Source organism: Ceratotherium simum, chromosome 8 (genome assembly GCF_057802395.1).
Source record: "Ceratotherium simum simum isolate JZ-2026a chromosome 8, ASM5780239v1, whole genome shotgun sequence".
Lineage (NCBI taxonomy): Eukaryota > Metazoa > Chordata > Mammalia > Perissodactyla > Rhinocerotidae > Ceratotherium > Ceratotherium simum.
Window position 1 is genome coordinate 81,279,691 of NC_141907.1, and position 17,017 is coordinate 81,296,707.

The following is a 17,017-nucleotide window of genomic DNA, read 5'->3' on the forward strand; positions in this document are numbered from 1 at the left end:
ACCCCTGGAGTCGGGGTCACCATGGTAATGGATGGTGACTATTTTTTCAGGAGCTATTTTTACAGGAACTGAACCCCTTGTCCACTTCAGGCCGGATTGAGACCACCAACCCATCAACTGGGCCCTTTTGATGGCAAGAGGTTGGAACTCCACCCTCAGGGCACGCTAATGCTGCCATTCTGTGAACATGTATCCTACTACGAAGAGGCATGAAGGCTGACTACCTTGCGCAGATCAATTACCTCATCTCTCCTCACCTCCAATCACTTCAGACCACCTTGCCCCTTTTCCCATAAATACCCCTGAGTCCCCATTTTCGGGGAGGCAGATTTGAGACTTGTTCTCCCGTTTTCCTCACTAGGCTGCCTTGTGATTAAACCCTCTCTCTCTGCAATCTTGTCGTCTTGGTGATTGGCTTTCTGGGCAGCGGGCAAAAACGGACCTGATGTGGTAACAATAGTGCCCTGCATATTAAATAATAAGTATAGAATTAATAGGTGATATTCTAAATAACATCATTAGCCATTCCGTCAACAACAGTAAATGCTTTTTTATGTGTCAGAGAGAGGCAGCAAGGGCACAATAATGAATAAGCTAAAACCCTGGCCTCAAATAGTGAGGAAGCCAGACAAATAAACAAATAATTACATTACAAACAGTGCTGCCGATAATTAAGGTATAAAATATAGGGGAAGAGAGTTCTGGGAAATTAGGGTTGGTGGCGTATAAGATAAAAAGTTTGATTTGGGCCGTATGAATATATTGACATATGAAGTGCAACTACAAGCGATAAATCAAACTGTCAGATAGAAAGAAGAAATTAAGAATATAGGAGCGGAAAAGATTTGAGAAGAAAGAAGTAAGTTCAGTTTGAGATATACTGAGTTTGAGGAGTCAAAAGCAGAAGATAAACCACACTGGCATTAAGCAACAAAAGTCAGTCCATCCTGAGAGAAGGTGGGCAGCATGCAATTCAAGGACAAGTTCTATAGCCACAACTACAGCCACAAAACAAAGAGGGCATTCTTCACATAAAAGCAATTAACTAGATCTTTGAAACATGTACTCATCTTCAGGGACATCAAAATATAAAGCAATCACATGCATATTGTTTATTTAAACTTAAAGATAGATTGCATTCTCTGAGGTAGTCTCCCTAAATTCTGATTGGCTAATGAGACAGAATCATTATTGTTGGCAGAAGCACATGGGCATGAGCACAAGACCACGGACGGCTCATCTTCTGTGGCAGATAACGCTAACCAGAAGAAGATAATCTGGGGGTGATAAAGCTTTCTCTCCACTCAAAGAAGAAATCTGCGAAAGAAGATGTTTGGGAGCTGGTGTCACCCAGCTTAGATAACTAATATAAAACCAATATAGATAACTAATATACAGCTAATGTGGAGTGCCATTTACTATGTAAATCAAGCTCAAAAAGCAATGAAATACTCCTTTGCACAATAATGCCAAGAGAAGTCATATTATTAAAAGGACCATGTTTTTCTCATATTTTACTAGGTTGGCTGTCTCTGGGGAAATTTTGCTTTGATGAGTTAAATTTGCTTGCTCCTCAGATAATTGTGAGAAAATCAGGACCAGCTCTCACTAATCTAGAATTGGAATATCCATTATCTCGCCCACTCATGAAATCAAAGCAGCTCAATCCTGCCCCTTTCAGACTGCACATCTTGGGTAGAAAAGAATCTCCTTGATCAAATGGCCAAAAGCAGAGGCAATGTAGTTTGCAAATCAGGGTGGAAAGAATTTCCTGAGGAATATGTGGAAACTATACAGTGGAGGATTGACCAAGTAGGCTACAGTAAGAGGAGAGTGGTAATTAGGAGACAGAAAAGTTGGGAATGATGAGCATCTACATCCTTCTTTTGAAGATCTAGGACTCTAAGGTCCTCTCCTCTTGTGTAGTTCAAGGTAACAGGTAAGCAATATAAAGTCCTAATATCTGCTCTTCCTATATCATACTCTGTAAAATCTACCTGTCCCTTAATTGAAATAACTGTGTATACCTCTGCATAGTCCAGTGTGTTACTGGTCTTAAAAACGGGTAAGGGAGAATGTACCTAGGAAAGAGATAGTAGCTACTTTTAAATTATCTTGCCAGGGAATCCGATACAGAAATGACTACAGAGAAACCTGTACCTTCTATCTATCATCAGGATGTCATTGCTGAGTAGTGCTAAAACAGGGATCTATAGGATGCAGCTGCCCAAAGTTCCCAAGCATGGAACTTCCTAGTTTCCTTTGTAGGTAAACAAGGCACAATCCTATAAAGCAATAAAAGAAGGGCCTTGCAACACCCTACTTACTGCTCTCTAAGCAGAGTTCACACAAGTGATGTTATGAGAGTTTTTCATTTTGCTATGTGTAGCTCATTAGATTTTTTTAACTTTATTTCATGAATTACTCTGTTATTTTTTAAAAATTAAGCACTTATGTGTTATGGTATTGAGCTTAAAACCGAGAATCACAGAGTAAAGATCAAGGTTATTGCTCTCAAGAAGCTCACATTTTAGGGCAGCAGCCAGATAAATTAACAGATAATTACAATATAGTATATGAAAGAGTCATTAAGTAGTCAAAGAAGAAAAATTTGAAAAAGAATGGAGTCATAGAACAACTTCACTTTACCCAAGTCTCAAAGAATAAGTAGGAATTAGCCAGGTGAGAAAGGAAGAGAGAGCACACTGAGCAAAACTATCAGTAGGTACAAAGGCCTGGAGGTGAGTGAGCATGAACTTATAGAAAATGCAAAGCTGGAATTGCTGATATGTAGGTTACCTGTTGATGGAGGTGTGGTTGCCTAAAAAGATCAGGTAAAGTGGAAGACCAGGTCAGGGATCAGATCATGAAGAATCTTATGCACCACGGTAAGGAGTTCAGATTTTACCTTTAGTGTTAAAAGGAATTTTTTTAAAAAATATAACATAATTATATCTTAGAAAGATCAATTGGATTGGAGACTGAAATTGGATTGGAGACTGAAATAGAGGGAAACCAGTAATATTTTATTGGTTTATTTTAGAATAGAAATAATGAGGCCTGAACTAAGTGAAGGGCAGTTAAATGAAGAAAAGGGACCAATTTGAGAGATACTGAAAAGATAGTATCAATACGTCTTAATGATCAATGGGAGTGGGTCAGTCAGAGAAGAACGAGTCTAGAATAATTGCAAAGCTTAACGTTTATAATTGACTGATAGGGAATTTTTTCGAAGGGGCCAGTAATGGTGGGGAAAATGATGAGTTCAGACGCTTGGAATTTCAGATGCCAGAGATCACCTAGACAGAGATTTGCAAAAAAGTAACCAGCGATGCTGAAAGCCTTAAGATCAGAAGAAAGCTAATCTTAAAGACATAAATCACCTATATGCCTAAAGACTTTCTTCTGGGAGTCATCAGACTCAGAATATTGATAGTAGTTGAAGCTATGGATTTGAATGAGAAAGTACACATGAGAAATGCCACAGCAAAGGATGGAAAGTGCAATATATAAAAATTTAAAGGGTGTTTACAAAAATAAAAACCTTTAAAGAAGACTATGAAGGATTGGTTGCAGAGGGAAAAAATGACACCCTGATTCATCATTTAACAAATTTGTTTATTTGTTATTAGGTTCTAACCATGTATCAGGCACTGTGCCAAGCCAATAGTTGGTGGGGCAGCGGTAGGGGGAAATAGGAAAAGATGCTGATGTTACAGGGGAAGAAATATTTCTAAAAAGACAGTGGACAGTTGTGTCAATATAAAATAAGGATTGAAAAGTATCACAAGTGTAAGCATTTTGGATGGTTGCTGTGGCTAGTAAATTGTTAGGGAGTTAATGGTTTTAACTCAACTGCATTAAATAAAGAGAGACATAATAAGCTCCAAGAACACTGATATCAATATCAGACGCTGAAAAGCAGTAAAATACAACATTAAAACGATGACGTGACGAATCTGTACTCCACCCAAAGAATTAGGTATTAGGTATTAGGTTTTAGGTTTAACAGGTATTAGGTTTAATTAGGTATTAGGTTTAATACCCTAATCTGATCAGTCATATCAAGAGTGATGGATCCTGGCCTTTGTTTAAAAATAAATAGTGTAGGAATAGGGAAAATGCAAGTTAACAAGGGAAAAACTATAATTTGGATGGTATCATGCTCCACAAAATCATCAGATTAGCAAAAGCAGAAAGCAAACTGGAAGTATTTACTAAAAGTTTCCCTTAAGTCACTACCTGCAAACAAATGAGGAGAGCAGATGATTATTTAAATTATCCATCCCCACTCCATCTCTCAAGAGTATAGCTTTTCTTTACAGAAAGTGACATAAAAGGTCTCATTCAGCACGTTCAGAGAAATGAGTATGGTCAGATAGGAATCATCTATCTGAAAAAATACACGGGACTATCTTAAAATGATATTGCAAAATAGAAATATAAAAGCTTTATTTTAGTAAACAAATGTTTCTCTGGTTAACGGTAGAAATAGGCGTATGAGGCAGACAGGCTTACAAAGAAGAGAGACAGTAGGGGGTAAGAAGTATACAAGATTTGGAGCCAGGAAATCAAAATCCTAGATCTAATCTGTTCAACTGAAAGTACGATGTAGACGATCCTTGTAGAATCAACGATCAATGTAGAATCAATCCAGTCCTAGACATACGTTCACTGACCTTGGCAAATGGGACAAACGGTTTTACCAGTTATCACCTGTAAAATATGGAGAGTCTTTTCCACGCCTACTTCGTGTTTTGTTGTATGTATGAAGTGGTACTACTACGTTTAACCCGCAGGCACACACAAGCGGGCAGGCTGTGAGTGAGGTGCCTGCCACAGAAGGCTCCTCTCCCTGCGTCTTACCTGCGGCCTGCTGCTTCACGAAAGGTACCTGGTAGGATCCAGGCCCCACATGATCCTCAGTGCTGCCACCTTCAGCCAGTCTGAGCAAGCGAGGAGCCCGATCATACATAATGGGGGGGGGGGGGCGGGGAGCGGCTGAAAAGGGATAAAAACAGGCGGCTAGAGCAGGTGTGGAGCAAAAGGAAGCAGACAACAGTCTGAGAAGGCGCGGGCAGACCTTCCGTAAGTGCAGCAGCTAGCATACGGGCTACCTCCCCACCTGCTCATTGCTGTCAGATTTCCCTCAGGTCGATTTCTAGCCCCTTGGTAAAGTGGAAGGGAGCGCGACCAGAGTTACGACATCCCACACAATCATCTGTTCAACGAGCCGAGAGCTGACGCGTTCCTCCCAATGACATCAAGGAATATGCGCCCGCCCCTCTGCTTCCGGCCCTGACTCCGCCCACTTCCCTCCGCCCCAGAAGTCTCTGGGAGAGAGGTTGACTGCTCTTCCCGGGCCGAGCTCTCCGAGCATGCGCACTGGGCCGCGAGACTTCCCCGCTCGCTCCGCCCCGCGCTCCCGCGTCCTGAAGGAGGGGGCGGAGCCCAGCCTTGCCGCTGCTCTACTGCGCGAACGGCTGTTAGGTCCCGGACGCGCCAGAAAAGCTCTAGAAAACATGTTAGAACGGGTCAGGGCTAACTTGACTGTGATTCTTGTCCCCTGTAAATCAGTTAGGGCTGCTGGCAAGAGACTAGCAAAAACTGTGCAAGAAAAGCAAAGCTTTAGCGCCAAGCAGAGCCTGGGTTCCGCGAACTCACCCCCAACTCCTACTACGACTATGCTCGCCCTCACAGAGGGAGAGCACCTCTGACTTGATCCTGTGCATAAGCCAGGCTGTGCAAAGAGAAAGCCAGCATGTGCTGGTGACGAGAAACAGGGAACGGGGTGAAGGAGACCAAAAGCTCACCAACCCCAGCAATGCAAGTGCAGGTGACCGAAAGCCGCCTCTTGTCAGGTGCCAGGCAACAGCAGCCTTGACTGTTCATAGAGCCGGGCGAAGGCAGCGAGAAAGCCCAGTCCACCCTCTAAACCAATGGGTCTCTTAACGTTAGGCGAAAGGAATCTGCAAAAGGCTTCTGCAAAGGTCTTAAGGAGTCTGTGTGGAGAATCCACCTCAGAATTGTCTCAGGCTGTGTTTTCAGCGGGATCCTATCCAGATTCTAATCATTCTTAGAGACGTAAACAAATCCTGTTTTGATCATGCCTAACCCCCAAATCAGCTACAGTACTTTAATTTGTTCCTACTATAAATTTTTAGAGTATTTATAACTCTGTAGAACACAATTTGATACTCAATTCTGTAGGTCATTTATTGTGGCTTAATTGTTACATGTATGTTAGAATGCTCTCTGTGCGAGGCTGTATGCTTCTCAAGAATGTATCTGTAATACCTTATATTTTCCTACTCAATGGCTAGGTGAATAATTATTTATTCACTTAAAAACACTGATTGGCATAGAGTATAGATTCAGTACCCTGCTAGGTTATGGGGATATAAAGATATAAGAAAGCCCCTATCCTCAGGCATTCTATATCTGATGGAGAAAGACATGTATAATCCATAACAAAAGGTGACGAGAGATGTATAAAATTATAAAAAAACAAATATTGCAGTACTTTGGAAACCTCGTCTTCCTTCTAAGAAACTGGACACTGATCAGTGATCCTTTCTCACTAACTGCAATTCTCCTTGCATTCTTGCAGTCGCCCTCATAGTTCTCTCAAAATTATTTTTTTTTTTAAAGATTTTATTTATTTTATTTTTTCCCCCCAAAGCCCCAGTGGATAGTTGTATGTCGTAGCTGCACATCCTTCTAGTTGCTGTATGCGGGACTCGGCCTCAGGATGAACGGAGAAGTGGTGCCTCGATGCGCACCCGGGATCCGAACCCGGGCCACCAGCATCGCAGCGCACGCACTTAACCACCAAGCCACAGGGCCGGCCCTCTCTCAAAATTATTTAAACCTTATTTTCCCAAGCTGCTGCAGTTACCCATTGAGATCTGGAATACATTTATTATTAGACTTTGTGATATAGTATGAAGAAAAGAGTCAGAGAGGTAAAAGGAGAAAAATCTGTATGCTTTGGAGGATGGTCCAGTGGTGCTTGTGAATTAACCTACGGTTGGATATTCCTTAAGCACATCATTTGCCCATGGCCCAAACAAGAATGTAAACCCAGAAACAAATTCAGGTCTAGGCCATCTTTGCTGTAGGCATTGGTGCAGACTCTCACATCCTCCTCCTGGCTCTTCTTGTCTGCAACAGCCTCGCTTACTCTTTCCTTGGATAGATTTGCCTTTGAGATTGGGAATGGAAGTGGTAAAGCACTTATCTGCTGTCTGTCTGATTTGATTTTTGGCCAGTAAGCCTAACCTAACTTAGACAAAAGGAGTTCTTCAGAGGGTCTGTCTTAGCTCATTTATAGATCTCTAAAGGAGAGTTTGTGACCTTAAGACCCTTGTGCCAGCTAGGAATGCAGTGTTTATCTTGCCTGCCTCCTCAGTGCGGTTCTTTCCTCAAAGACCTCATGGAGAGGCATAGCTGATCAACGGCAAGACTCTAGTGTTTCTGGGACTCGTGGCCAGATCCTGTCTAATATCACACCACTGAGGTACAGCCTCTACACTCTTCGTGACTTTGTAATGCTTGGTCTCTCAGAATTCTGCGTTCTTAACAAAAAAGTCTTCCTTTAACAAATTTTTAGTGTGAAAATCCTCCCCCTATTCCCTCGATCACTGCAGCTGTTCTCTCCTCCTGTCCCAGCTGTTACTTCCTTCTTGTGGTTCAGTAACTAGAGTGGTACACAGTATTTCAGAATTGTAAAGTATTTTTAAATGATAATGGTAAATCATTTTCATTATTTCTCATCGTGGTAAATATTTCTTGAATAGTTTAGAATGAGCATGCTGCTAAAAAATAAAAAATATATTAATGCAGAATTATAAGTACATATGAACAGAAAATAAAGAATTTGATTCAGCGTTCCTCAATTCCTGTAAAATAGTTTTAATGCTGAAGTTTAATGCTAGTTTTAATGTGATTACACTATATGACCATTTCCATGGTATTAGTAAGGAGAGATGGAACCTATGATGTTTGAACTAAGATTTATTTGACTTCAAAATTTGGATTCTTCCCATGTCTCCATGTTGGCTCCCACTAGAATAAACTTTAAAATGGAGCTTGAGTAAGTCAAATTAATTCTTTATTGAATATGTTAGCTGCAATGAAGAGTTCTATAGTCACCAATTTTTCTTTATAACACTTTGAGGATTAAGTAGATAACAGATGACATCTAGAGTATCACATGAGGGGTGGGAATCCTGCCTTAAATAGCATTATATACCCTATTAATATTATAAAACTGCATTGATTTTGAAACTAATTTCTTCAACCTATTATGACCTACTGGTTTTCCATTGTTGTGCTTTTTGTAAAAACAAAAATAAAGTAATGGTAATAAATCATTTGGCATGTATCAAAATCAACCAAATATATCTTATCAATGTTATTAAAGGTCACATTGTAAGGTGATATGCCTTCAAGTTAAAATGGCAAAATGTTATGTTTATATAGTGATTTAAAGCTTACAAAATTATTTTACATTCAGTATTTTGTTTAATATAAATTTGTATTTCTCTAAACTACAGAATTAATATGACTGAAATGAAATTTCATGGAATGTGGTTTAAAAAGTGTACCATATTATCGGGAACCACCTGATTTTTTTTCACTTACATTTATTGAGCACCTACTGTGTGCAAGCACCATGTGAAGCACTTTACATGAATACTCTAAATCATTTCTCACATAACCCATGAGGTAGGTTCTATTTGATATCTCTATTAACATGCTGAGGCTTAGAGCTATTAAATTTCTTGTCAGTGTCACATAGTTAATGTATGATGAAGCTGGATTTAAAGCGAGTTAGTTTGACTCTAGAACCTGTTTTCATAGCCATTATAAGAGACAAGCCCTGTGCTCTACTCCCTCATCCAATAATTTTTTTCTCACTTCTTGTTTGAGGTTGGCTGCATGTTTATATATTCATAAGTCTAGAGGTAGTCTTTCAGGGGTGGAGTGGTGGCTCCTTGATGGCAGGGAACCAGTATGCTGCTCCATATCTTGATGTGTGGCTTCCATTCTTTAGATCACCTCATGGTCCAAAAATTATCTGCTGGAGTTCCAGCCATTATGGACAGCAGGAAGGAAAAGTAAAAGTATGCCCTTCTCCTTTTCAAGGAGATTATCCGGAAGTAACACACAAAATATATGCTTACATTTCATTGTCCCAAACTATGTCAATAAACGCATCCAGCTGTAAAGAAGGCTGGGAAATATAGTTCATTTATGGGTGCCGGGCTCTATTACCAAAGAGAAGGAAGTCAGTGTAAAGAAAAGCACCTCTCGCTTTCTTCCACAGTCACCCTTTCGGGAAACCTTCCCTTCCCTTGGTGTCCAAGGTACCCTACTCTCCAGGTTCTCACTATATTTTCTCTTGATAGCACCTACTTTCTCCTCGAATCTTTGTTTCTTTCTGATGTTTCTTTCTTCTCCCTTCCTCTCCTCTCTTTCTCCCATAGTAATTTCATCCATTCTCATAAATCATATGTCCTCTTTGAGATTCTTGTATTTCCAAGTGTCTGCTTAACACCTAAATATAAGTAAGTGATCCACCAACACTTCAAATTAAATATTCCCAAGCGAGAATTCTCATACACTGCTGGTGGGAGTGCAAACTGGTGCAGCCACTATGGAAAACAGTAGGGAGATTCCTCAAAAAAGCAAGGATAGAACTACCATATGATCCAGCTATTCCACTATTGGGTATTTATCCAAAGAACTTGAAAACACCAATTTGCAAAGGTACATGCACCCCTGTGTTCATTGCAGCGTTATTCACAATAGCCAAGACTTGGAAGCAACCTAAGTGCCCATCAAGGGATGAATGGATAAAGAAGATGTGGTATATATACACAATGGAATACTACTCAGCCATAAGAAACGATGAAATCCAGGCATTTGTGACAACGTGGATGGACATTGAGGGTATAATGCAAAGTGAAATAAGTCAGAGGGAGAAGGTCAAATACCATATGATTTCCTTCATTAAGTAGTAGATAATAACAACAATAAACAAACACATAGGGACAGAGATTGGATTGGTGGTTACCAGAGGGGAAGGGGGGAGGGAGGAGGGTGAAAGGGATAATTCGGTACATGTGTGTGGTGATGGGTTGTAATTAGTATTTTGGTGGTGAACATGATGTAATCTATGCAGAAATAGAAGTACAATGATGTACACCTGAAATTTTTACAATGTTATAAACCAGTTACTGCAATAAACAAAAAATTAAAAATAAATAAATAAATAAAAAATAAATAGATATTCCCAAGCGCTAATTCATTTTTCCTCTGGAAAGTCTGACCGTCCTCCTGATGTCCTGTTTCTGTTCAGAAGAGCAACATCTTCCCATACATAAGGCTTGAAACCTGTTAGACTACTTCTCTCTTTGCTCCCACATCCAAACAGCTGCCAAGGTCTCTTGTTTCTACCTCTGTGATCTTTCTGAAATCCGCTCCCTCACTCCATTCTTACTGTCGTTTTGTTGATACTTTCAACCCTGCTGATTTGGTCTATTCTAATATCTCAACTGGAATTCCTTTTCCAATCTCTCTGTTATAATTTATCCCACACAGTGCAGTTAGGTTAATCTTCCTAAGTATGACTTTGAGAATGTCACTCTCCTGCTCAGAAATCTCCTATTGCTTACTGAATAAGTTTGGCGTTGCATGTTTCAGAGAGCCAATCTACCTTTCAATTCCTGTATCCTCCACTACTCCCCATTCACATAAGTTACATATTGGTCAAACAAACCTTACCCCTTCCATCTATATTCTTGTGTTCAAGACTTTATTTCTGCCTGGGAATTCCCTCCCTCCACTTCTTATCTATGAATGCTAAACTCTAGAGAGCATCACTTTTTAATTCCTTACCACATTTACCGCAGCACATTTCAAAGAGTACATTTTTAATGTCTGGTGAATTAATGTTTAAAATGATAGCAAAATATAAAATGAAACACCAGCCATGCTATACTGCTTTTGATACCAGTTTAGTACTTTAAATTTGATGGGCAATAACCAATTCTTTAAAATAGCATAGAACAACAAAGGAGTAGTAACTACTCCTTCAGAAAAAGAATGAACCACACTTACAGTAATTCATCTCCTAAAGATTTTTGCAATCATCCACATTTGCTGATAGTTTCTGTTAGCTTTTTAAAAGGTATCGTTCTGTCAGATAGAAGGAGACAAAGAGACCAACAGGAAAATTTTGGGAATTAAGGGAGGCAACTTTTTAGAGGTAGTATCAAGACTCACAGAGTTTTCTACTTGTTAGAGTATATTAAGTATAACTATGCTAGTAAGCACATTGATACTAGTTAAGTACCAATTATTAATATGAAGATATACAAGATCATATGTCTAAATAAAAACTGGATCAACATAATTAGAAGACAAGCCACAGACTGAGAGAAAATATTTGCAAAAGACAAATCTGATAAGGACTGTTATCCAAAATAAACAAAGAACTCTTAGAACTCAACAACAAGAAAACAAACAACACAATTTAAAAATGGGCAAAAGACCTGAACACCTTACCAAAGCAAATAAACAGATATCAAATAAGCATATAAAAGCATGCTCCATATCATGTGTTATCAGGGAAATGCAAATTCAAACAACAATGAGATACCACTTATATTATTCAGGGTTCTCCAGAAAAACTGAACCAGTAGGATATAGCAATACATATAAGAGGAGACTTATTATAGGAGTTAGCACACATGCTTATGGAGGCTGAGAAGTCCCACAATTTGCCATCTGCAAGCTGGAGAACCAGGAAAGCTGGTGTATAATTCAGTTCGAGTCCAAAGGCCTGAGAACCAGGGACATCAATGTTATACCTCCCAGTCCAAGGTCAAAGGCCGGAAAATTGGGCCACTGGTGTAAGTCCCAGAGTCCAAAGGCCCAAGGACCAGGAGCTCTGATGTCCAAGGGCAGGAGAAGATGGACATCCCAGCTCAAAAAGACAGAGAGATTTTACCCTTTCTTTGCTTTTTTGGTCCAATCAGGCCCTCAGTGGCTTGGATGATGACTGCCCACATTGGTGAGGGCAGATCTTTACTCAGTCTACTGAACCAAATGCTAAGCTCTTCTAGAAACACACCTACAGACACATCCAGAAATAATGTTTTATCAGCTTTCTAGGCATCCCTTAGGCCCGTCAAGTTGACACATAAAATTAACCATTACAGAGTGATGTCAGCATCATGGTGGAGTGAGCTTCCCCTGTTGAACTCTCCCCCTCTAAGACACAACAAAAAGGACATTCATATTCCAAAAGAAGCTATTCACACAACACAGGTGCCACCTGAGGCACCGAGGCAGCTGTACACCCAATGACTGAGGTGCTAGAATCCCCAGAGTAAGTGGAAGGAGGTAAGAGGAGCTCTTTTCCTTCCCCAAGGACTCTGACCCAGAGACTGAGACCACGCAGCTCTTTGGGGGTGGGGGTGGCTTGCCGCGTGAGAACAGGCACTCTCCAAGACCCTCACAAGTGGTGGGGATCCCCCTACGGAGGGAGCAGAACTGTTCTGAGAGTACTTTCAACAAGCTAGCCCCTCAGGAGAGCAGAGAGCAACAGCGAGGCAAGAAACCTCTGAGATCGGGGAGGCGAAAGTAAGCGCCCATCCCCCACCTGGCCCACTGAAGGAGTGCTTCAGCTCAGCCCCATCCCCAAAGGTAGCGACCCCCAGGTGCCCGGGCACGACCAGCAGCAGGGCGAGCCTGCGCCCCGGCACCAGAGACAGCGGCAGCTCAGGCCCCACCATGCCACAGCCCCAGCCTCTCCGGCTGGACCAAACCACGGCTCCAGTGGCCCCGCCTCCACTGTGCTATGGTCCCAGCTCCTTTGGCTCAACTGTGCCCTGGCCCCAGCTCCTTCAGCTTGACCGCGCCCTCCCGGCCCTGGCTCCAGCTGCTTTGGCGTGGCCTGCGGTCAGGCTCCAGCTGACTTGGCACCAGCAACTTTGGCCAACCGCACTCCAGTTCCAGCTTGTTTGGCCCAGCAGCACTCCAGCTCCAGCTTCTTTGGCCCAGCGGCGCTCCAGCTCCTCCTTCTTCAGCCCAGCAGTGCTCCAGCTCCAGCTTCTTTGGCCCAGCAGTGCTCCAGCTCCTCCTTCTTCGGCCCACTGCACTCCAGTACCAACTTCTTTGGCCCAGCGGTGCTCCAGCTCCTGCTTCTTCGGCCCAGTGGCACTTCAGCTGCTTCAACCCATACGCATCCGAGCCCTAGCTGCTTCGCCCTAGCTGTGCTCCAGTCCCACCTGGTGCCATGCTCCAGTCCCAGCTTTTCCCACACTTCACCACCAGCAGCCTCCACTCAGCTGCACCTCAGGTCAGCCATGGGCCAACGAGAGTGCCGGCAGATTGAGGCAGGCCAGAATACACAGCCCTTGAACCCCACCCAGCGGCAGCAAGAGGAAACTGCAACCATATACTTTCACTATGAGGAAAAGTAAGCCAACACCGACAGGCACCATGCAAAAATATATTAAATCTCCAGACCAAAAGGAAAATGACAAGCACCCAGAAGTCAACCCAGAAAACACAGGAATGTATAACCTCAATGACAGAGAATTCAAAATAGCCATCATAAAAAAGCTTAATGAAATACGAGAAAACACAGACAGACAATTCAATGAAATCAAGAGTTTCTTCACAAAAGACATGGAAACTATAAAAAAAAATCAGAAATCTTAAAGATGAAAAACACAATAGAAGAGATAAAGACAAATCTGGAAGCCTTAAGCATCAGAGCTGACAATATGGAGGAAAGAATTAGCAATATTGAGGACAGCAATGCAGAAATGCTCCAGATGGAGGAGGAAAGAGAACTAAGACTAAAAAGAAATGAAGAAACTCTCTGAGAAATATCCGACTCAAGTAGGAAATCCAACATAAGCATTATAGGTATTCCAGCGGGAAAGAGAAGGAAAAAGGAGCAGAGAACTTGTTCAAAGAAATAATATCTGAGAACTGCCCAAACCTGGGGAAGGAGCTGGAAATACCAGTGAATGAAATAAATAGATCTCCTAAATATATCAACATGAAAGGACCCTCTCCAAGGCATATAGTAGGAAAGCTGGCAAAAGTCAATGACAAAGAAAAAATATTAAAGACAGCTAGACAAAAAAAAAAATTTGCAAAGGATTTCTGGGGGCCGGCCCCGTGGCTTAGCGGTTAAGTGCGTGCACTCTGCTACTGGCAGCCTGGGTTCGGATCCTGGGCTCGCACCAATGCACCGCTTCTCTGGCCATGCTGAGGCCGTGTCCCACATACAGCAACTAGAGGGATGTGCAACTATGGCATACAACTATCTACTGGGGCTTTGGGGAGAAAAAGGGGAAAAAAAAGCAGGAGGATTGGCAATAGATGTTGGCTCAGGGCCAGTCTTCCTCAGCAAAAAGAGGATGATTAGCATGGATGTTAGCTCAGGACTGATCTTCCTCACAAAAAAAAAGAAGAAGATTGAAATCATAACAAGCATCTTTTCTAACTGTAATGCCATGCAGCTAGAAATCAACTACTGGAAAAAAACCAGGAAAGTGACAAAGCTGTGGAGACTCAACAACATGCTTCTAAACGACCAATGGATCATTGATGAAATTACTGGAGAAATCAAATCATATATGGAGATCAATGAAAATGAAAATACACCATACCAACTAATATGGGATGCAGCAAAACGGTCCTGAGAGGGGAACTCATAGCAATACAGGCCCACCTTAACAAACAAGAAAAAGCCCAAATAAGCAATCTCAAACTATGCCTAACAGAATTAGAAAAAGAAGAATAAACAAAGTCTAAAGTCAGCAGAGGGAGGGAAATAATAAAAATTAGAGCAGAAATAAATGAAATTGAAATCAAAAAGCTAGTAGAAAAGATCAATGAAACAAAGAACTGATTCTTTGAGAAGATAAACAAAATTGACAAACCCCTAGCCAGACTCACCAAGAAAAAAAGACAGAAGGCTCAAATAAATAAAATTAGAAATGAAAAAGGAGAAATTACAACAGATACCACAGAAATACAAAAGATCATAAGAGAATACTATGAAAAACTATATGCAAACAAATCGGATAATCTAGAAGAAATGGATAAATTCTTAGACTCATACAATCTCCCAAAACTGAATCAAGAGGAAACAGAGAACCTGAATAGACCAATCACAGTAAAGAGATTGAAACAGTAATCAAAAACCCCAGAACCAGGTGGCTTCTCTGGAGAATTTTACCAAACATTCAAAGAAAACTTAATACCTATCCTTCTCAAACTATTCCAAAAAATAGAGGGAACACTTCCCAACACATTCTACGAGGCCAACATCACCCTGATACCAAAGTCAGACAAAGACAATACTAAGAAGGAAAACTACAGACCAATATCCCTGATGAACATAGATGCAAAAATCCTCAACAAAATATTGTCAAAGCCAATACAGCAATACATTAAAAAGATCATACACCATGATCAAGTGGGATTTATACCAGGGACACAGGGATGGTTCAATATCCACAAATCAATGTCATACACCACATTAACAAAACAAATTATAAAAACCATATGATCATCTCAATAGATGCAGAGAAGGCTTTTGACAAGATCCAACATCCATTTATGATAAAATCTTTCAACAACATGGGTATAGAAGGAAAGTACCTTAACATAATAAAGGCCATATATGACAAACCCACAGCCCACATCGTACTCAATGGGGGAAAACTGAAAGCCATCCCTATGAAAACAGGAACAAGACAAGTGTGCCCACTCTCACCTCTCTTGTTCAACACAGTACTGGAGGTTCTGGCCAGAGCAATTAGGCAAGAAAAAGGAATCCAAATAGGCAATGAAGAAGTGAAACTCTCGCTGTTTGCAGATGACATGATCTTATATATAGAAAACCCTAAAGAATCCATTGGAAAACTATTAGAAATAATCAAGAACTACAGCGAAGTTGCAGGGTACAAAATCAACTTACAGAAATCAGTTGCATTTGTATATACCAACAATGAATTAACAGAAAGAGAACTGAAGAAGACAATCCCATTTACAATTGCAACAAAAAGAATAAAATATCTAGGAATAAATTTAACCAAGGAAGTGAAAGACCTATACAATGAAACCTATAGGACATTATTGAGTGAACTCAATGATGACGTAAAGAAATGGAAAAATATTCCATGCACATGGATTGGAAGAATAAACATAGTTAAAATGTCCAAACTACCTAAAGAAATCTACAGATTCAATGTAATCCCAATCAGTATCCCAAGGACATTCTTCACAGAAATAGAACAAAAAATACTAACATTCATGTGAGGCAACAAAAGACTCTGAATAGCTAAAGCAATCCTGAGAAAGAAGAACAAAGCTGGAGGCATCACAATCCCTGACTTCAAAACGTACTACAAAGCGATAGTAATTAAAACAGCATGATACTGGTACAAAAACAGACACACAGATCAATGGAACAGAATTGAAAATCCAGAAATAGAACCTCACATCCACGGGCAGCTAATATTTGACAAGGGAGCTAAGGACATACAGTGGAGAAAGGAAAGTCTCTTCAATAAATGGTGCTGGGAAAACTGGACAGCCACTTGCAAAAGAATGAAAGTAGACCATCTTCTTTGCCATACACAAAAATTAACTCAAAATGGATCAAAGACCTGAAGGTAAGAACTGAAACTATAAAACTCCTGGAGGAAAATATAGGTAGTACACTACTCGTCATCAGCAATAAAGGGATCTTTTCTAATTCCATGTCTACTCAGACAAGGGAAACAAAAGAAAAAATAAACAAGTGGGACTTCAGCAGATTAAAGAGCTTCTACAAGGCAAATGAAACCAGGATCAAAATGAATAGGGAACCCACCAGCTGGGGAAAAATATTTGCAAACCATATATCCAACAAGGGATTAATCTCCATAATATATAAAGAACTCACACAACTGAACAACAAAAAAACAAACAACCCAAT

General features: G+C 40.8%; 1 protein-coding gene across 5 annotated transcripts in view; it reads right to left on the bottom strand.

Moving 5' to 3' along the window:
* STPG2 (sperm tail PG-rich repeat containing 2) overlaps positions 1-5,266 on the bottom strand; it is a 223,210-nt gene extending 217,944 nt beyond the window's left edge. For 3 of the 5 annotated variants that reach the window (XR_015552964.1, XM_087434618.1, XM_087434617.1), the window contains exon 1: positions 4,867-5,261. Coding sequence is in view for 4 of the 5 variants with exons in the window: in XM_087434618.1 (XP_087290744.1) it covers positions 4,867-4,975 (109 nt within the window). In the remaining variant the exon portion in view is untranslated. Of the gene's footprint in view, positions 1-4,866 lie in introns of all 5 variants that reach the window. The other 2 variants (XM_087434620.1, XM_087434619.1) reach the window with 2 other exon arrangements.
* Positions 5,267-17,017: the final 11,751 nt, after the last annotated feature.